Raw genomic sequence first — 21,615 nt, 5'->3', positions numbered from 1 at the left:
GGGGGGGAAATAACCATCCGACTTATCAGCATGGACTGCCTTGCAGAACATTTCGGAGGCATTCTTTCTTTAAATATCATGAATTATTCATTCCTGTTCCACACAGCAATCGCTTCTTTCTCCCTCCCCCTCTGCATACACTTTTTAAGTTCAATACCAGTTGCTTTATTTGTACTAAAACATTTTCCATGTCAAACATATTTTTTAAAAAATCAAACTCTGAAAGAATTCCCTGCGGCACTCCTTTTTCATAGCTGTCATGCTCCTATGGTTTGAAATAGCCAGATATTTTATACCCACAAGCGCACGCGCGCGCACACACATAGAGTTTTTGGCTTCACAGTTAATTTAATAGTATCTCCACCACACCCTGTAATGTTCTCTTGCTCACCTGCTGGCTACAGTTTTTTCTTTTGTTACAGGAAAATTAATTTTATAGTTATGCCATTTATACATTATTAAGCCCCAATACTGTCCCTTTCCCCCCATATTTTAATGTGTTAAATTATGGTTAAGTCCTGGTATGTTAGTAGCATCTTTGTGTTGAGAAGAAAAATTAATACTCATTCAGCTTTGGAGTACTTTGCTGACACCAAGCAGTAAAAGCAGAGCAAAGGTAATTCTTTCTTCCTTGAGCAAACAGAACACGCAAGGAATGCTCTGGTTTTAATTTTTAATTACACAGGTATGTATTTTCCATTTATATTGTTTCAGTGCAAGAATGGATGAAGAAGCTTCTGCATAGCTGGCAAGAAATCAGTCAATGTATTGCAGCAATTTTTTTCAAATTTGTTTCTAAATCTGAAACATTTGCGTGAGGATCCATTCTTTTAAATTTGTACAAGAGGCAGCAGAACATGTTTAGACAGGTCCGCCTTAGGTACTGGTGTGTGCTGGTCTTTGATAAACAGGAGTGAGAAGAATGCTGGAAGAAGAAGATCTGTCATGTTTTGCAAACTGATCTTTTCAATCTCCTCGTTGTGCTGATTGTCTATTTACATTTAGCTGCTGTTGTTTATATATAAATTGGTGTTTACAAGTCATGGAAAAGTATGCCAGACTTCTGTTTCATTTGTCAGGTTGAGCAACATTTCCAAATGAATAAAAGCAGTGAGCAATTGTGCTGTGCTGTTCTACATAGAAATAATGTAAATGTTTCTATTTGTCTTGGGTGAAGAGATGAAGCTTAGCAGACTTTATTTATAGGATGTACAGACTTACCTTCCATATCAAGGCTTTGTGAGCTGTGTGGAAAGAAGGATGTTTGGCTTTTGTAAGACCCAGGGTAGGGGGAAGGTGTTGCTTTATTACCCGTCTTTCCTAAAACACAATTTTAAGACATAAGCTGACTCTCCTTATCTGAGTTACAAAGTTTTTGGTTTGATAATGTTTTGCTCATTTTGGGACTGTGACTTAAAATCTGTTGCTTCACACATGAAATTCAAACAGCCACTTGCATACTCTCCATATGTATTCACAGAATGAGAGGAAACAAAATCTGAAGAGTTGTAAGAGATCACCAATTCCAGGGTCCTATCCTTCTAGGCATAATGAACAGACCAAGGAAAGTGTATCTCTCCTCAGGGTGCTGCCAGGATTCAGCAAGGATACAGATCCCCACTCCCACAGTATACCCACACAAGGGGTTCATATTGCTTGTACAGGTCCATCAGCACTGAGTAATATGCTAATAGAGGTAACTGCCTAAGGGAATACTACAGAGCATCTCCCCTGTCTGATGGTACTACTTCAGTTATGCCTTTTGTTCTGAATAGCTTTTCATGCAACTACACTTTATCACCCTCATATTGCAGCCAAATCAGTTTCCCCGACAATTGTCTGTGGGTCATGTCTGCAAAATTAAGAAATTTGCAAATTTCCATGCAAAATCCCCCCTGACAACATCGAGATGCCTACCTCTTCCAGCTTTCACCTCTATGTTTAGGCGTAAGGCACACAGGGATTGCTACAAATCCTGAAGTTACAAATTTATTGTTCCAACCAGTAATACCCAACAGGGAACACGTGACAGGCTTTAACTGGGGAATTTCCATTAGAAACAAGACTCATGCAGCACCTCTGCCATGCAAAGCCAACTCAGTATACAGTTGATTCAGTGTGCACTTTCTGTTCTCACCTGCCAAGAGGAACAGTAGCCTACCAAAAATAGAATACTGAGCTATGTAAAATCTAAACCACCTTCCAGCTTTAGGAAAAACTTCTGAAAAGCCTATTCCAAATGGAAACTACAATGCAGGATATCAGTGAAATCCAGAACATCTAAGAATGACATTAGTTATGTGGATTAGCTACCATAATCTAGGAGTTTAATTAGTTTGATGACAAATATCTCACAGTATTGGAATGTACTGAGGTCATCGAATGACAATAAGCCTGACAATTTTGTTTCCTGTGCCTTACCTAATACTACTTTCCTTGATTTCAAAGGATTGATTTGCCCCAGTGCAAGTAGAAACAGAACCAGGCCAAAATATCGGCTCTGTTTCTCACTATTTTTGCCACCAGGATAGAAAATAAATCTTCACTTTCATGTTGTATAATAGCATAGCAAAATCTCTTGTAAATTGTTTTAGTCTATAAAGCTGAATGACCTAGGTGGGCAGACAGGGGTTGTTTCTTAGTGGTTCTAATCATGGTCTTTATATAGTTTCTGTATGAAATATGAAAAAATGCTTTGAAAATAGACTGCAGCATATCACTCAACAAACCTTTTTAAAGAGAGTTTTACTCTACTCAATGTCTCTATTTTCAAAAATCTTTTTCAGAGATGCTTTCCAGATGCAGTAAGGAAATAACGTGAAATATTTGCAGATTATCAAGCAAAAGTGATCATACATTTTCAAGTCGCATGGACTGCCATCGTGCAGCTGGCGTAGAGACCACCCTTCCCACTCTCTGCTTTGAGCAAACCATAGCTCTGAGTTCTGTTCAATGTATTATCTGGTTCCTGCCCAGCATTGCTTTATATATTTACTCCATCATCATCCTACTTCCCTATTCTCTTAGCCACAAAACTTGATGGAAGTAATACTTTAGTCACTGCAGTACGGAGGAGGGAACTGTCTGCCTCCTTATTACACTCACTGTCTTCTCCTCTTGACCCAGGGCACTAATGGTGACATGCTAATCTTGTTCAAGGGTACGCCAGCCCACTAAGTTTTCCTGGATGCATGAGATTGGTTAAATGAAGGGAAATTTGCACTGGGAGATAAAGTATAATGGTACCCATGTTGCCTACCAGTTCCAAGCAGTAAGTATAGTGGTCACAGTCAGAAAGCCAATGCAGTTGCTTTGCTGCACTCAGAATGCAAAATAATTCTATTAACTGCATAGCATCTCTGGGCAAGTATTAGCTTCCTAACAGCTGCCACTCTCAGCTTCCCACTGGAATAAGTGGCAAGCACCACAACCAGGTACTCTACAAGGCTTGTCAAATGCCTGCAGGTCAATAGTCACAACAGTCATTTGAGATGCACAGCGCCCTAAAGTTTTAATTAATCTGGTATACAGTATAAATACTGAAATATGTATAAAAAATTAATTAGGTGGTCTATGCAGCTCTGATTTCTCAATTAGTACTTACCATGCCGGAAAATTATATTACATGACTTTGAGATACATAAGGAAGCATGGGACTTTGGGGATTTTTTTTCTAATGTAATTATTACTTGTCATCAGCACTTGCTAACTTTGGCCTGTTTCACCTCCTAGAGCTCCAAAATATGGGGGGGGGGGAGGGGGAGGGAGGGTTACAGCCAACTCAGTGTTATAGATTCTGCCAGGTAGTAGGAAACTCTCTTCTGTCAGGCTTTATCATAGCTGTATATAAGCAAGTCCTTAAGTTTTCTGTTCATAATGATCTTCTGAGTGCAGAAGTTCATGAGCAACCAAGGTATGTACTGGAAGGGCCTCAGAACATAGAAAAATCTCCTCTCTTCTATAGGACCTTCAATTGAGGGAACAAACCAGTGTATTTTGTTAAATAATGTCATTTTATTTCTTCTAGGCATAGAGTGTGTGTGCAGATTTGCAACAGTACTTGGTAACTACTGTCTTGTTATTGGACTAAACACCCATGAAATTGGTTCCTATTTAGCCCATGAAGACACTTCTGCATGGGCATGTACACAATAACAATATCCCTGCTTGTACACTGAGGCAGGACTCATCTTGGCTATCCTGTCACACCAACACTGAGACACCACTTCCACTTCAGAACTGGCTATATCTAGCCCATTTTGCAGGCAAAGCAAATGAAGTGACTGTGCACACAATATTTGACATTCCCTAAATGACACAGTCAGTTTCAAAAGTACTTAGTTCCCACTGCTCCTATTATTGAAACCTCTCACTGCATTTTCTGAATGTCAAGGAAAACTGGGAGGGTCAAAACTCAGTCTTGCCTAGTTCAAATCTCAATAAAATGAAGTAGAACCTAAACAGGAAAGGGTCTGAAGGGTTAATCCATTTCCTATCTTCCCCCAGAGGTATGAACAAGTTTAAACTGACAGCTCTAGAGGTGAAAGTTTCATTTCTCACAAAAGGAGGAGAGTACAGGTAGTAGCAGTCAAGTTCATAAATAGTCCTTAGAAATTACTTTGAAGAACCCTCTCTATGAAAGAGTATAGCTTAATCTCCAGTTTCATTAATTCCTTAAATACTGTGCAGAGAGTGCCAAAAATAGGAATTAATCAATACCAAGTGTAGTTACAGCATTTTTTTGATGTTGATATCTCTCTGACAGAAGTTACTGACCTGCCCATCTACCTTTGTCACACATGCTGTAGAATCTAACAATTATATTAAAGATATATATGTTCTAATTTCTTTAAAACCACTGGGTGTAATCAGATAATTGTAACTTCTGGTCTTTACTAGCATTATCTGGATATAAACTAATAATATACTAGTAAACATCTTAGCTGTGTTCCAAGATATCTAGGCCTTGTTTTCTTCCTGTACTTCATTCTTCTAACACTTGTTATGCATCTCTCCTTCTGCATTCTGGTAAGTAAAAAATTGCCCTAAAGCTGCATCACCTCCTATTAGAAGGTCTATAGGACCAAGTTAGAACCGTATAAGCTTGATAAAATGTTAGGATAGATACACTTTAGAATATGTGCAGAAATTTGGTCATGTGCAGGAAAGCATGCAGATACTCTCCTTCCCAAGTCATTTTTGTACTAAGAAGCCTACGAAGCCAAAATTAACACAAAATTATTAAAAATAACACCTTTTTGGCACAACTAACAACCAAGTCATTAATAGTCACTATATAGTAAGCATCTCAGATTAAAATAGGAAAAGCAAGGAAAGCATGTAGCCAGGGCGTTATAAGCAATTTCCACAACTGGCAAAACATTCTTTGCTTTGGTCCCCAACTGCTGTGAGGGAATGACATGTGTGAATAGCCATCATCCTGTGCGATCTAGAGCTCTCTGCCTTTCAGAACTCTAGTAACTGGTTTCTGCATACAGTGCAGCAGTTTGTCAAACTGGAAAAGAACTTTGCGATTGCTAAATGTTAAAATAAGATAATAACTGGATAAAGATTCTGTTGTGTTTAGAGAGGAATGTATCTAGACTAAAGAGACAGAAGGAAGTGGAACAAACGGAAATACTTGCTGAAATCCTGCTTGGCTTCACTTCATCTAATATTATGTAAACTTGCTAGAAAAGATTTTAGGTTCAACCTGGCTTTTAATTAGCAAGCTGTTTACATCATCTATTATGAGGCTTTACTTTGGATTTGACCCCGTTCCTGCTGCAGTCAATAGCAAAAGCACCACTAATATCAGTGGGAACAGAATCAACGCTTTACTTTGTACATTTCATATTTAATGAATAAAAAAGAAACTGGTCTTTATGTTTTGTAGTTATTAGTTATCAGGTTAATATGCTAAAGGCAGCTTGACAGGGAATACTATTAATGAGCAAAATAAGGTTGCAGCTTCTGGACTGAGGTCACTTACAAAGAATGTACAAATGAAAATAAGGTTGACTTTTATTTACTTAACTATCTTCCTACATTGAATTCCTTTGGCAAAGTGTCTTTAAACATTTAAAGCCCTGTTTACAAGGAGACTCTGAAAGTAGCTTCAAACCATTATATCCCTAATTGAATTCCCCAGGAGTCCTGTAAACTTGGAGGAAAAAAGAAAGAAATCATAACATTCGCTAAATCATCTCAAAACATATTTCACTCCAAGGTTATGTGACCTGTTATGAGCCTGAATGATGACTGGAACTGAACTACTGAAACCATTTATTAACTAGATTGAAATCAAACAAAAGGGTAAGAATTTTGGCACAGAAGACAAATATATTGAAGACAACAGGATTAATTGATACATAGATTTTGTATAATGACACAGGGCAGACCAGATTCGAACTCCTAGACAAGTGTGCCAGTATATTTAAAGCAAATTACTTTGGGGGAAATAAAGATAAAAAAATCATGATGTTCAATAGCCAATAGTCCATCTACCTCCTCCAGTACAGAAGTTTTTTTCAAGTGGAATTGTAAAGTTCTACAAACTTTCCAACCAGATATCCCTGCTGTGTATCAACTGGAAGAGACAGATCACATAAGAAGCTACAGTTAATGTCTTAAAACGTGCAATAGCTTTACATCCGTATCAGCTTACCTGGTTTGTAAGTTATTCCTGGGGGGAAGAGAAATCCCTGCTGGGCTGCAGCAGCCGCTGCCAATGTCCGCTGGTCGTGTGGAAAAATTGGGATCATGAGCGGAGGCATGTGACCCTGAACCTGCTAAACAGAAGAGAGCCTCTGATCAGAAATAGCACAAATTTGTCTTGACAGGTATTTCTCCAGTACTGATAGTGTTCTTGTGTTCACAGAGTCCCACAGAACCTTCGCCTTAATGCAATCCCTGCCAACTTCACATTATCACATCAAAGCCCTCACTAACATTGTTTTCCCTCAGTGTCAAAGGTGTAACAGTCTCAGTGAACTGCACGTTTTCCTACTTCTTTTGTGGTTCTCTATTATTTTTTTAAATTTAATATTCCCTGTCCTGGCACAAGGTAAAAAGCTACAAAACACACCATTGGTTTTTTTTAAAGTAGAGCGGTATATATTAATTGTTTGCAAGTTTTCTCATCTTTTCTCACAGACAGCAGAGTGACAAGCATTTAGAAGCAACCTAACACTGCAGCATCTACTTTGAAGTTCAAATTTTAGTAATCTTAGGGTAATTTTAATTCTGAGATCTTACAACATTGTATTGTTCACATATATACCAACAACTCAGGTAATTTATTTCAAAATCTCACCACAGTACTAAGTAATTTTCTAGTCAACACCTCAACTCTAAAGGTTTAAGGCTCTAACATATTGGCTCCCAAATAAATGAACATGCTCTGCCACACACACCTCACTATAACATACAAAATGATTGTCTGAGCATTTTTATAGCTTTATGCACTATCATGTATGTTGTTAAGCTGTTGTGGTTATGGAAAGGTTATGGAGCTGTATTCAGAGATCATTTCAGCAAAAAATTACTGTATCAAATTTGATTTGACCTTAATAAATGCATCAAAAAACATGACCAAGCAAGAGGAAATTCTTCACCTTATATCAGCATTTGTGTTCAATGTATAGAAAATGAGAGATGAATCATGTCTGTTAAATCCACATGTTCATTTCCTAGTTCCTTAATTTCCTAGTTCCTCCTGTGTTTCAAAGACAGGGGCTAGGACCACAATGAGTTTCTGTTCATCATTCCTTAACCCCAGAAGTATCCAAGGGTTTGACTATGATTTTTATGATTAGTAGTTAAGCAAACATATAATGGTTTATATATCAAAGCTAGCAAATGTAGGAAGATATTTGGGGTTTAGGCAGGAAAAAAAAATGCCCTCATCCCACCATAAATCGGTAGCATTAAATACTATTAAAAAGTTAAAGTACACTTCAAGCAATTTTTTTTCATTTAATTCCTAAAAAACTTTTTTGGTCAAATCCCATATGTTGACCTATGACATTGTTTAAATAATGCCAAATTTTCTTGTCATATCTCCATTACTTTCACAGTCATTGATGTAGTGCAGAAATGCTACTGTGTGTGTGTCTATGAGGGTTAATTTACCAACAACTTTTCCCTTGGGAAAGCCCTAAGATGTAGGTTAATAAAGGTCAAGCAAAAAATAAACACTTTACAGTATTTTTTTGAATCCATTCCTCAGGAAAATCAACTTATAATAAAAAGGTCTTTGTGCAATTACCACTATGGCACTGGGGCGTGAAAGAAACTAGCTTTGCGCAGCTATTTCTCTTATTTTAGCTGAGGTAAGCCTGGCTGTGTGTTTTAGGTTTTCAGCTAAACTTGGTCAGATTGGAGTTGATCCCCATGTGCCCAAACAGGCATTTACCTCTGATAAAATGGTGCTGGGATTGCTGTGTGGTGTTCCTATACCCTGGCTCTACATAGAGCAAATGAAAACCACAGGCTTTGTATGATAGAAGCAACTCTATTGGAAGAAATCCAATATAATACAATTTACAATCATCTGATCAAATGGAGCTAAAATTTTAAGAAATATACCTCATATATAACCTATTTCTATGGGGTTGCAAAGTACAAGACACCAACACAATCTCATAAGACACAGAGGAGATCAGAGTGAATGCTATGGTTCAAGTTATGGCGGATACATACCTATAACAACACTTCACTCCACTGTGTCATAAAAATAATTCAAAGGATACCACAAGCAAATCCTATAGAAGTTATTCCCCAATGCAATCCTGTAGATTTGGAGCTACTTAGCTGTATGCAATCAGATTTTGTTTAACCTCTCAAATAAAAGCAAATCTCTAAGTGTGGAGAATTACTATTTCATGTTCCACCTACCTGCTATTCTTCCTACTCTGAATTTAGGATCAGGTCTTTAGTCTCTATAAATCAACATAATTTTGACTAAAGGTTACATTTAGGCTGTAAGTTTGAGTTTACATTTAAGAGAATTATACAGACTGAAAAAAGCCTATACTGAATGACAACCATTCCCTATCCCATAGGTCTTCCCTCTGGCACATACTTAACACTATTCCTATGTAAATATTGGTTTCACGCAGAATTACATACATAGGTGTCCATTTTCAGAATAGGTCAACTGAAAAGCACAAATAAGCATTAAAAATTAAGAGAATGTAAAAGTATTACAAATCATCGAATTATTAAATATATAAAATGAATTTTAAAAATCCAGTCAACTCCTTAATTTTTGAAAACTTCTTTTCCTGAGAGTTTTATTATTATATTATGATAATTTTGTTTTTTACTAAGGGGGGAGAAATTGGGTGGAGGGGTTGATTGGTGTACTTCATAAAATCGGCTACATGCCCAGAAATTTTAATTGCTGAGATGTTCCTCAGGTCTTTCTGAAAACCAAGACAGCAGCAGATGCCTAAGAAACACTCTGACTCTGTCTCTTCCCATTCGTAAAAATAATGTATTGTTGGATCGGCACTTTCCCCTTTTGTCTCCTCTGTGCTGTCGATGATGCCATTTTTTTGCCATCTGCCCCAGAGCTTCATTAAAGATACATGAATGGACTAACTGGGCTGCTGTCTTGTGAGGAACAGGTGCTATTGTTTGTCCCCAAAGACTTGCACTAAAGATCTCACTCAGAATACTTGAGAAAGAGCATCTGCAGCAGTCAGTCAGAGAGTAACTTGGCACAGCCCATACTATCGGCTAATATGCAAACAGAATCACTCAGGGGGACTCATTTTCTCTTTCATGAAGCTTTTTGGTTGTTTTTCCTTTGGGTTTGTTTTTTGGGGGGTTTTGGGGTTTTTTTGCGATGTGTAGTAAATGTTTGGTTTTGAACAATTCTGCCCATCTATATTTTTAACTTAACTGTGCAAACCCTGGATGAAATTCAGTTCTGCTACTTCAGGTAAATTCTTTTATATAAAGCTACCTCATAAAATTAATCTTTTTTCTATACAACAAGCTCAGGTTTAAGTGAGTTAAACAAAAAAATCTGGCAAGATTAGGGAACTCTTAAAAGGTAGTGTACCATTCCTTTAATATCCCATCACAACTTTGACGGCCCTTGGGAACTGATTACAGCACTTCCTTGCCTGAGATCTAAGTCAGGAAGCAACTTTAGAGCAAATCAACCCTGATTAGTTCAAGAAGCAACTTCCAATTTGATTCTCCCTGAAATAATAAAAGCTAGTGGCCTGCTTGATAAATTGGGCAAATCTGAAGGGCTTTGTCCCACAGTCGTGTGAATGCTAATCTCAGAAGTTGGCTGAACAATCGTCCTTGTTAAAAAGTCATTCATGGTTAGTGTTGTGCATGGACAATGTGAGCCAAAATGATACATTACATAAAAATAATGCTTTGAATTAAAATGATCTGCCTTTTTTAATAAGGAGCACAGCACATTTAGTGAGACTGAGGAAGAGTTTTGTTTTTAAAAACCAAAGCTGCGTCTACAATAACTAAAAATGCAACTAGAGAAGTGAAGGCATTCAGAGAAAAGAGTGGTAGCACTGCAAGCAGAAATGCAGCTCATACATTTCTGCTTAGCTGTGAGGATCACAGAGGAAATCACACCTTACAATGGCAGAAGAATTACTCTTCCTTTAAAAGATCAAACTTTGCAAGATGCCTCTCTCTGCAGTTTACTCATGTAAAGGACAGCATTCAGTGCCATCTTTTTTCAGAGAGAGTAAGAAAACTTTATACTATTTTATTCCTTCTTTAAAGATTTTTCTTTATTACATCCAGCATTAATTTTAAAAAAATGTGATAAGCTAATAAGATTAATACAACATTGCTATTTAAAACCAAGTTTTGAATTTACTGAATTTACTTTTTCTTTCTTTAGTACAGGATGAACAGAACTTTTTGTGATTGTGATGTTGCAGTCTCTGTGAGAACCTAAGCCACTCACAGAGTGATTTAAATTTTTCATAGTTTAAATTTGAATTTCTGCCTCAGACTTTTTAACTTCTTGAGTAATTAGTACGCCCAGACAACAACTTTAACCTAAGCCATCACTGAGCCTTGAGTTTCCACAGCAAAATGCATCTGACATTTTCTAATCTCTCACTTAGAAGCTATAGTGTAATAGAAGACATTCACAGGTAATGGCAGTAAATCAAGTAAGAACGTGCATTTTCAAAGTGCCCAAAATATGTAGAACCTAGCAGCTATAACTGATAGCTCAACAGGTGATACTTTAAGTTAATTTATTTTAAAGATCTTAAGAGCACTGAAATTAGTGTCTGTGGCCTCAGAACTATTAGTGCAAGTTTTTAGATACCCTGTATATTGTATGTATTTGCCTCATCTGCATTTTAAATAGTCTTTATACTGTACATGGCACTACTACTTTCATATCCCCATTAGATTTTTATTTGTTTCAATAACTAGTGTTGGGTTTTGTTGTTCCTTTTAAGAGAATTATAAGAAGCTTTGGTACTTTGAATTTTATTTTGATTAAGTAAATTTTGGTGACACTGCAAGAATGAAAACACCATGTTATATAAAGAGGTAAGGATTTCTTTCATGAAAACTTACATATGTGAAAGTCAGTGGGAGCGTGTAAATGTTAAAAAGCAACTACATGCTAAGATTTCTGAAGGTTTGAGCCTAAATCTCCTTCCCAGCTCTGCCAATGTTGTAATGAACCCATGCCATGACTGAGCCCTTTTATGGGATCAAAAATTATCTATTTAGAAAATCTGCAGAAGAATTTTACTGCAACAAACCCCAGTTTAAAAAGTGTCTTTGGTTACAGTTCAATGTGAGTTTGGTTTTTTTGTACTGGTCTGACGGAGCAAAGCAGTCCAGGGTTAGCTGGACAGTTCAGTCATAAAGGATCTGGCTACTTTGTGTGACAGTGTGGCTGGGCCTTTTGTTTTAGGTTCAGAAATGTAACAAACTCCCCAGGCTTTGAATTAATGGCCATCAATGCACAACAGTATCTAATGTAAAGATAGCACGTGACAGTGGACCCAAAAGCTTAAGTGAGAAATCCCCTCTAGCAAACAATCCCAGGGAAGCACCTGTACTTTCTGTTCCTGTTAGCAATGTAGAATCACTGGAAATCTATCTATATAGGGAGGTATATTATGTTCTAATTTATCTGCCATCTAATTATCTACAGTCTAATTGAAAAATATTTCCTCTCACTGAAAGTACATGAGCCACAAAGAAAATGTCTGCCAATGAGATCCCAGGGGAAGTGTTGGCAAATAAACTGTAAAAAAGATACCATAGACTTGCAAAGTGAGAGCATTTCATACTGGAAATACTATGGAAAAATATGTAGCCACTATTAAATTTGTAAAGGGATTGTAACTGCTGTTTTCTATCACTTTTTCCATTTGTCCAATGCATCAACATGATTTAGAGATTTAAGTCTACTGCAGTGGCCACAACATTAATGTGAAAATTGCAACCATGGTCATAGAGCGAAACAGAGCATCCTTATTTTTTCTTCCTCATCACTTTGAAACTTCAAACAAAATAAACTTAAATTTCATCTACTTGGGAAATTAAAGAGGGAGCAACAGAAAATACTGCCAAGCACATTGAAAACAGAATAGTTTTAAACACTAGATCTCATTTCATTTCTATTAGCTTCTCATTATGTTACCCTGTTTTTATCTAGCTCCTTAACTATCTGGAAATACAGAATTCAACTAAAGATGATCTCATGAAGTTAGGAGTATGATAAATGGTAATTAAATCTATTTAAATTGTCTGTATTTTAAGAAACTCTCACTAGGAGGGATGAAGAACATCTCTGCTATCGAGAAATAAATAAAACATGTTATGCAAAAGTGAATTTATAGTTCATTTGGAATTAGAGATCTACCACCTTTTCAATCCATACAAATGCATAATCTTGTCAATTAAATATTATTGTTAAGGTCTAGTAGTATGTTAAAATCACTTTAAAGTGCAACTAAGGAAAATTCATGTGTGTTTATTACTCCTTAAGGGTCTATTAGTGGGTATTTTATTCAGATTTGTGTTGTAAAATCTGCATAAACTCAGCATATTGTTATCCCCATGTGTGCATTTGTTTGGTTAAAGCATAACAGCAAATCTCTATTACTGCAACTTCTGGAAAAGTCAAGAGAACTAAAACAGTCCTAATTTTAATCAGATACAAACAGTTATCTCTACAGAAGTGAAGAGTTGACTATTATGCAAATTGTCACAGTTAGTGGTCACCAAGCCATCACAGAAGACTGAGCAAGTCAATTATTTCAGATACTTCCAAAGACTAGTGAAGATGTATGTTTCTCATTTGCACCTTGTCTTATTCATGCCAAAATAAGAAAAATATTGCAGCCTAATGATACTTGTTGATATTTTATACATGGAAGCTCCATTACTTCAGCTCAAATCTAAATATAAATTATGTTAGCAATTCCTCGTTAACTTATGTTTTTTATGGTGATACCAAAATGTGCAAGATTTCTGGAGTACATTGAAATTTCCTGTTGATGGAAAAATTTAGAGCCAGAGATGCTTTAAAATTTGCATTTGGTATTGATTCTTTCAAGTCGTTTCTCCCTCCACATCCTTACAAGACAGAGTTCTTTTTTCTGAGTACTAGTCATCACTAGTTATTAACATGAAACTAGTACCCTCAATAAAAGGGCTTGCAATGTACAGTATAAAAAAAGTCATCTCAGACCACAAACACTGATGGTTACTAAAGCAAGGATTCTTTTTCCGTTTAAAGAGTACCTCCAGCAGAAGTTGGAATGAAAACAGAAACATTTTTTAATGTCTCTGACAAAAGTCCTTCTGCTCTACAGAGATAAAAAAGTGCAACAAAAGAACAGAACATATTTTAACAAACACACAATATATCTGAAATTTGGGAGAGCATCGATGAAAACAGGAGTTCTGCCATTTTTTCCATTATGAGAAGAATTTTTTCCTGAGCAGTACGTTGTTTTCAAAGCTTTCTGTTGTTTCACTAATATTCCAAGATTTGCAACTATATTATAATGTAACTACATAAGCAATTGCAACTTTTACATGTTTTATCATTATTACTTAAGCTCAAAGACCCATTCAGAGGATAGTATTACATCTGCAGTTCACACAAAAGGACTCTCAAAGAGACCTGGATTTCTTTTTCAGTCACAGAAGTGACAACACATTGTTGAATGAAACCAATTCCATCGTACTCTGCTGCTTGCAACCTTTACACCTCAATGCATGGTTGTACCAAGAGCTACCCAAGGTGCAGAGCTGTGGCCAATGAGGGACATGCTCTGATGAAAAATCAGAAGAAGGCAGCTTTTGAGCAGGTACATGCCAGCACAACACAGTTTAGCCTTCCAACGCTTGTATAATGGCAGGATACAAGGGTGGAGATGAGGCACAGGTGAGAAAAAGAGACACCTTTCACTTCCCACTCAGTGCTATGGCTGATTTCTTATATTTATAATAAAGAAGAATAAATTCACAGAGAAGTAGAGACAAGTGCTGCTATTTTTCCTCAAGCATAAATGCATAATATTCAAGAGACTAGGTCAAAGGAGGTATTCACATCCAGTGAGAATATTCTTGCTCTTGTATATTTTTGAAACATATTTAATGCAGAATAGTAACCTAGATAACTTCCAGAAATCACAGTGTTTATGGAGTGTCTAGATAGAAATACAAAGGGCTATCAAAGGCAATTATGTGGAAAACTAGTTTGATGCAGAAAACTCCTGTGTCTAGAGATCAAAGTGAAATCAGACTACTGATTGCATGCAAAAATTAATTTGTTCCATCTCTTCCTAGGATTCCTCAGATTTTGACATCATCTGACCATCTTTACTCAGAAAAGCATCCAAGAAACTGGTGTGTTTGCACAGTATGACTGAGGTGATTGCCACCACTACTATATGGTAATTATTGCAAATTTGGGAGCAAGCAACAGAGTTTCTAAACTTCCAGTGACATACACACTGTGTACTTCCTACACCGTCTTCTCTGTCTCATATCCATTTTATTTGCTTCTCAACTTTCTACAGCATTTTTTTATTAATCTACCAAAACATTTTGAAAGAAAAAATAACTAAAAAGGTAAAATAAGTCAGAAAATCAAGGAATCCGTATTTTAAATTAGCACAGGGTATTTCTTATCCAGCTTTAGTTGTTAAAATTCCAGCAACCGCTACACTTCAAATATAACACCACACTGCTGTGCTGCCTTTTCTGCAGTGGATTCTGATACTCGAGAAGGAATGTCAGTCTTTCCATTTTTTAGCTTTCCCCGATTTGTCAGAATTCAGTGTCGCTTTCGGCTTGCAAACAAATTCGTGCCGCCAATCCTATGCTTACATTCAGCTTATCCTCAGGCTGGGGCATCTCCTTCGGCTGTTCATGGCAATCTGCGGGAGTGCCCAGCACAAAGCTGTGCCGCAATTCCCGCTGCTCTCCCTGAAGCCCGAAGCCGCCGCGAAGGGCTGGCTCCTCTGCAAGCACAGCACGCTGGATGGAGCTGGTGCGATCAAATGCAGGCTCGGAACTACACAGCATTACGGGGCAATAACAATGGCCCTTTGTCCAGCTGTGGCCGCTTCCCCCTCTGCAGCCAGGCCTTATCTGCTCAGGAAATGCCTGCTTTAACTGACAGGTAGGAGATTAAATCTACAGCTGCCGAAACACAATCTCCGCTCTGTTAGATAGGCTTTCATTGAAAAGCACTACAAACACATAATTTGTTTATGTTGTACCAGCAATCTTTGACAAAGCAGACTGTCTAGCTGAGACAAATGTGGTTAAACCCATTTATTGTATTATTTCTGCTACACAGAACAAGCTCTTAAAACGTAGAAACTACACAAGGCACAAAGCTCTAGCTGTCTCAAGAAATCAAGAATAGATGACTTCTTGTTACACTAGTCCCCTTTACATAGCATAGCATGTTCCCTCCTGGAAAACATCCACTGTGATTTCTTTCTTTTCTCTTTCACTCTCCCCCGCCCCCCTCTCTCTCTTTTTTTTTTTTTAAGGGGCTGGTTCAATGATGTTTATGTTTCCAGGTTTTAAAGTTTCTTTTGTTTTCTCTAGCATCAATAGGTGTAAAATAACTAAGTCGGTCAAATGATGCCTTTAGTTTTAAGAAACAAGGGGATATTTTTGAGAGACTACTTCTCAAAGAATCATTTTCCAGACACACTGTCTGGTCTTCCTGACTTAATGCACGCTCAAAACGAAGTTTTGCCTGACTAATGAATGCGGGACTGACACCCCCCACCCCTTCTCTCTCTGTTTTTTAATCATCAATCACCTATTTCTCAAAACATTACTTCATTTTCGTTACACCTTCTGCCTTATTTTAAAATAATATTGCTGGCTGTTTATTTCAAATGAAAGGCATGGGGAACTGATGAATTAAGTGTTTATAAATCTGAGTTTTCAGATTGAAAACAACCTATTCCATAATGCAAAAGCTTTACAAGTAAAACATGTCCTTTAGCCCTAGTTTCTTCTGGCCATACATTACTGCTAGTAAACTCTCCTACACGAACTAAATGAGTACTATATACTGAATATGAGAAAAGTAATGTTTGTCTCTCAGGAGGAGAAACTCAGAAACTCCTGCCCCAGTGGAGCAGGACAAAGTCCTGGTAACAAAATGTGGCCCACACTATTCTCTTCTTTTTATATTTAAGACTCCATTATCTGCAGATCTGCATATTCACCTCCAATTAACGTTACGGGGAGTTGTGTGCACACACAGATGTGCTCAGCAACTGCCATTTTAAAACATCCCTTCACTCTAGTGAAATTTAATAAATGAGCTTTCCCAGTGTTATTTCCATAGATGCACAGTAAGGAAGATCTTGTAAACTACAGAATTGTTGCTGTAATGGTTAATCATAATTAAAAGGAAAAGAAATAGGAAGAGTAGTCAACACCTTAATGTTTTGTCATTCACATTACTTGAAGAACCTTCTGCCTCTCCTGGGACATTGTCTTACATAGCCTTTTGCAACATGTTGGTTTCTGTATTATTTTATTTAACCTTAATCACAGCATTCATCTCTAGATTTGAGAGGAAGCTGTAACAGAGCTACCATATAAGCTGCCACTCAGAACATTCAGCTTGGCATAAAATTAAAAAAGTATGCAATAAACTGGCTGAATCCATAGGGAATCCCTCAAACAGCATGGATAATGAGGGGAATCCATAACAGACATAAACAAACCCAGAAAGATGTCTGGGGCCAACATCATTATGTAAGATATATGCCCAAGATGTATGGGCATACGTTTGAATGTTCAAACTCAGCCTGTATTAGATTGATTGAATCTCAGCATGGGGTTCAGTTAATAAACAAACCTTGCCTTTGGAAAATATTTGGAGCTGAAATCATGTATTATAGCCAGGCACCTACTACATGTGGCACTAGGATACCCTCCTACCATAAAGGTCTGTTAAAACAGGATAGTAAAGGAAATGAGAAACCTGTACTACCATAGGAACGGATACAATTTTCAAGTTAAGTGGCACCACTCTAAAGGTAGTTGCTATCCACAGAGTGTATTTCAGTCTATGCACCAGGGGCATATGAACAGAATTCGCATTAAAAATTAGAGACCGGTTTGAATCTTTGGGCTTTGATTCACACTTCCCATGTTTTTTAAACATGTTACTCATATTCTCATAAAGGATACAACAATAATGCTAGCAAATCTTTTTGGTAATTATTAATTTCACTGTAGAATAGCTTTTTTGCTATGCTTGGCTTGTTAAAAAAATGCATTTTGCTCACCTCAGGGTACACCATTAGCTTGCATATTTGTTCTTTTCCTTTTTTCTAGGTTTTGTTTAAAAATTCTTCTTAAACCTGTATATTAATCACTGCTCAGAGGGTGAAAGAATTTGCAGGAGCAGCTGAAGTGCTACTATTTTTCCAAAGTAGGAACTAGTTAGTGCTGACACTTTTTACTCATTGAAATATGAATGAAAGAGAGATAGAGAAAGAAAAAAAAAAAGAATGAGTAAGGATGAGGGTTGACTTGGTGATGCAGAGTCCAATATATCAGTCTAACATAAAATATCTTGCAAAACTGTGAGCTGTGAAGGCATGTCCAGTGACATGTTCAGAAAGTGACCCTTGTCATAATTTTGGTCATTGGGTCAGATAATAAGAAAATAAGAGAAGGAAGTCTACAAAAATGCCCATCCAGAAAGACATCCAAAATCAGAGAACACAAAGTTTCTTTTGATAGCTCTGTTCAAATTCTTACATTTATGTTTACCTGCAAGCTACTGTGCTCAGCTTTGAAGCTGTGTTTTAAGCTTCAACTTCATAGGAAACAACAGCACAGTATTTCAGTATATGCATTTGTAGCATCTTAGTTCTCCAGGACTACCTTTCCACATGAGCAATGTTTAGTACACTGAAGACGACTTTGTGAAAATTTGTTTACTCACTAGGAGGAAATTACTCTTAAAAAGAATGCACTATGGAAGTTCATGTGTAGTATGTTCCACAATAAAGTCACGCATCTTAACAAGCAGAAACTTTCCTATTAAACATTTTCTGAAAATTAATGTCTCTTCTCTGTATATAAAAACACAAGTGTTCATAATTTTTATATTATAAAGATAAAAGTATATTCTACATATATACACATGTAAAATCAGGACCAGGAGAACCCATCATACTGTTGCAGATTGCATCTCCACAACAGACAGCACCGTAGAGCACACATGTACGTAGAGAATATACAGATCAGTAGATATATGTATAAAATATATTTATCTATATGTATTTTTTACAAATAATCTTAAATATACATATATACAAACATAGATATACATATGTGTTTGTGTGCGTAGCTTGCTTTCCAAATTCCTCTCTCAGGATTTCTGTGTTTGTGGACCCATCTTGGTATATAACTTGCTTGCTGTACTTCTGGACAGTCACCATTTGAATGGCACACAAACCCTGTGTTTCTCTGGTAAGATCACCTCTGTCTGAAGATGTACTTTGAGCATGACACATTTAACAGGTTCGCTGCTGAGGGAAGAAGTCAGCAAGCCAGCTGGGCTACTCACAGTGGTAGACAATTCTAGTAACAAAAAGAAAATCTTTTTGAAATCACTCTATCACTTCTATCTATTACTGCTGGGTTTCTTTCTGTTTCTTCTATTTATCAAATAATTCTTTTTTCTCCTTCACTTAATCTTTGCACTCCTCACCTTCAGTCTCCTTGCAAAACACCTAACATTTATTCTCACTTTGTCTCTTTTGGGCATTATTTACTGTGTATGCAAGGTAGCTATCCAGCAGTAAATTCTCCTTTTTAGGGTACTGGTACCAAGAAAGTAATGCCCAAAAGCTGCAAATAAACTTCCAACATAAGGGAGAAGACCATAATGAAGTACATTTTGCTTTGTAGTCTTTAGGAAGGCCATTGTCACAAATACACAAAAAGCTTAGTCATTAAAGTAGCACTGCAACAAGGAAATGAGGACACCTACAAACATCTGGTTTTTAGGATACAAACATGCAGCTAAAACGAATTAAAATCGTGATTTTCCAAAGCCCTCCTGGTGCGCTCAAGGGTCTTCAGAGTAAACAATGCTCCTCTGTAAACTTCCCATTTTGCTAGCACGTACTTTTCTCCACTGTCTTTTCAGGTAAATAAGACTTTTCAGGATGTAATTTTCTATTTCAGTTTAGGTACCCTTTTCAAATATTTTTGAGGTTTTTGGGTGGTTTTTGATTTTTTTTCAGTTTTGTTTTGTTTGTTTCAGGTTTTGGTGGGGTTTTTTGCTTTGTTTGTTTTCTCTTTGTTAAATTAGTCTAACTCCAAAATTGCAACAAAAGAAAATATAAGAAAATAGAATACCAATATAGGATTTCCAAGATGTGAGGGCATATGGGCTGAAGAGCATTAATGTGAGACACATAGACAAATTAATCTGCATGTTTATTTTTAACCAAACTGGTACTGTATTTTAAGGGACATGGAGGGGAGAGGTGCGGTAATGTATTTTAAGGAAAACAGAGTAAAAGATTTTGCTTACTGTTGGTCAATAATGTCCCGAAATTATTTAATGCTTAGGGCCCCAAGTGACCATCCATGTTTTTTAAAAGAGATGGGATGTCTCTGTGATATTATTATCTATCTGTTTTATCTTGTGACTGAATAGAGTAATACCCCATGCATTTTCAACAGGACGTGCATCCCTGTTATGACTGCCCCCCAGTCGGCTGGTGCATGTGCTACTATACTTTTTGCATCTCTGTTACAAACAGCAGCGTCCAGCAAGTCAGCTCAGCATTCATATTGTATTTTTTCAGTATACATCTCGATTCTCTCTCCTGGAAGTCTGGACCATGTTCAAATCACTCATTCGTTTTCCATACTCACTGTCTGACCGGCTTTTGCAGTTACCAGTCACTCCTATAACCTCTGTGCTATGCATAATAAAAATCTTTCCCATCTGAGTTGTCTGCCATGGTTACTGGAAATCTGCTGTATATAGCATTCCCAAGAGCAGGAAAGGAAGGTACCTTTACTGCAATTGGATAAATATCATCTTTTCTTTAAAAGGAACATTTACCCTCATTGAAACCACATATAATGGTGACTGCTAAGCTACCCCCACCTCTGCAATAGAATTCATATTAATTTGCATTTTACTCTTTCTCATGTTGACATAACAACTGAAGTATATGCTCCTTTTCACTTTTCATCACTTGCATTAAGGAGAAAAAAGGACCTGTTCCCTAATATTTCACAAAACTTCACCAGAAAATATAGCTAGGGTAAAAACTATCCGATCACTGCCTACTTATGATGCTTTTTAACTGAGTTTGCATGTTAATTTCTTGCATGCTTTGTTTGTAAATGTGCTTCTGAAATAAATGAAGCATTTACAAATATGATTAATCTACAGATTCAGAAGTATGCAATAAAGAAACAAATTACTGAGTGCACTTGTCCTTTTACACAGAAGCTAAAATACAACTTTCAAATTTCTAAGACTGCCTAGCTTTACTTTTTTTCTTTCAATAATGTTGTTTCAAATGAAAGTTTCAGCAATCAAATTTTTTTCTAACTTTCTGATTCCAGTTTCATTTATACTAGTGTAACTCAGAAGCAACTGCAACATATGTTGTAAACCCACACCAGCGTAAACACTGTGTACATGAGGTCAAAATAAGGATGTTATTGTAAGACTTTTAAAGTGCTCACGCAAATTAATATTCTCATCCTTTAACAAATTTAGACCCATCAGCATGAACATAGAAATGCAACAAGTTGAAAATTCAAAGTACATTTACTAATGTATTTTATGCCACTCACATATTCAGTCAGACCACCCAGAGCAAAGAAAAGAAAAAGCCACAACAAAAAAAGCCCTCTACATTGTTTGCAATAATATGGAAGGAAATTGAGTGTATATTCTCTTCTTCCTGTATTTTCCAGCTAGATTAAGCTGTTGTCTTCACAATTGCCTCCCAGCTGCTGTGACTTGTGAAAACAACAGACCCTGCTCTGTTGTCTGCAGAAAGCCTGGATTGTTATGAGTAACTTTATTGCAGGCACATGAGTGTG

At 36.9% G+C, this 21,615-nt stretch overlaps 1 protein-coding gene across 1 annotated transcript in view; it reads right to left on the bottom strand.

The window, feature by feature from the left end:
* Positions 1–21,615, bottom strand: part of SOX6 (SRY-box transcription factor 6) — a 262,705-nt gene that overhangs the window by 92,825 nt on the left and 148,265 nt on the right. The window contains exons 8-9 of the mRNA XM_071558897.1: positions 6,668–6,788; positions 1,222–1,320 (exon numbers count right to left, since the gene is read on the bottom strand). Coding sequence (XP_071414998.1) covers positions 1,222–1,320; positions 6,668–6,788 — 220 coding nt within the window. The remainder of the gene's footprint in view (positions 1–1,221; positions 1,321–6,667; positions 6,789–21,615) is intronic.

This window comes from Pithys albifrons, chromosome 6 (genome assembly GCF_047495875.1).
Source record: "Pithys albifrons albifrons isolate INPA30051 chromosome 6, PitAlb_v1, whole genome shotgun sequence".
Taxonomy (NCBI): Eukaryota; Metazoa; Chordata; class Aves; order Passeriformes; family Thamnophilidae; genus Pithys; species Pithys albifrons.
The sequence above is the reverse complement of the archived record's forward strand: the minus strand, read 5'-3'. Positions and strand labels throughout refer to the sequence as shown.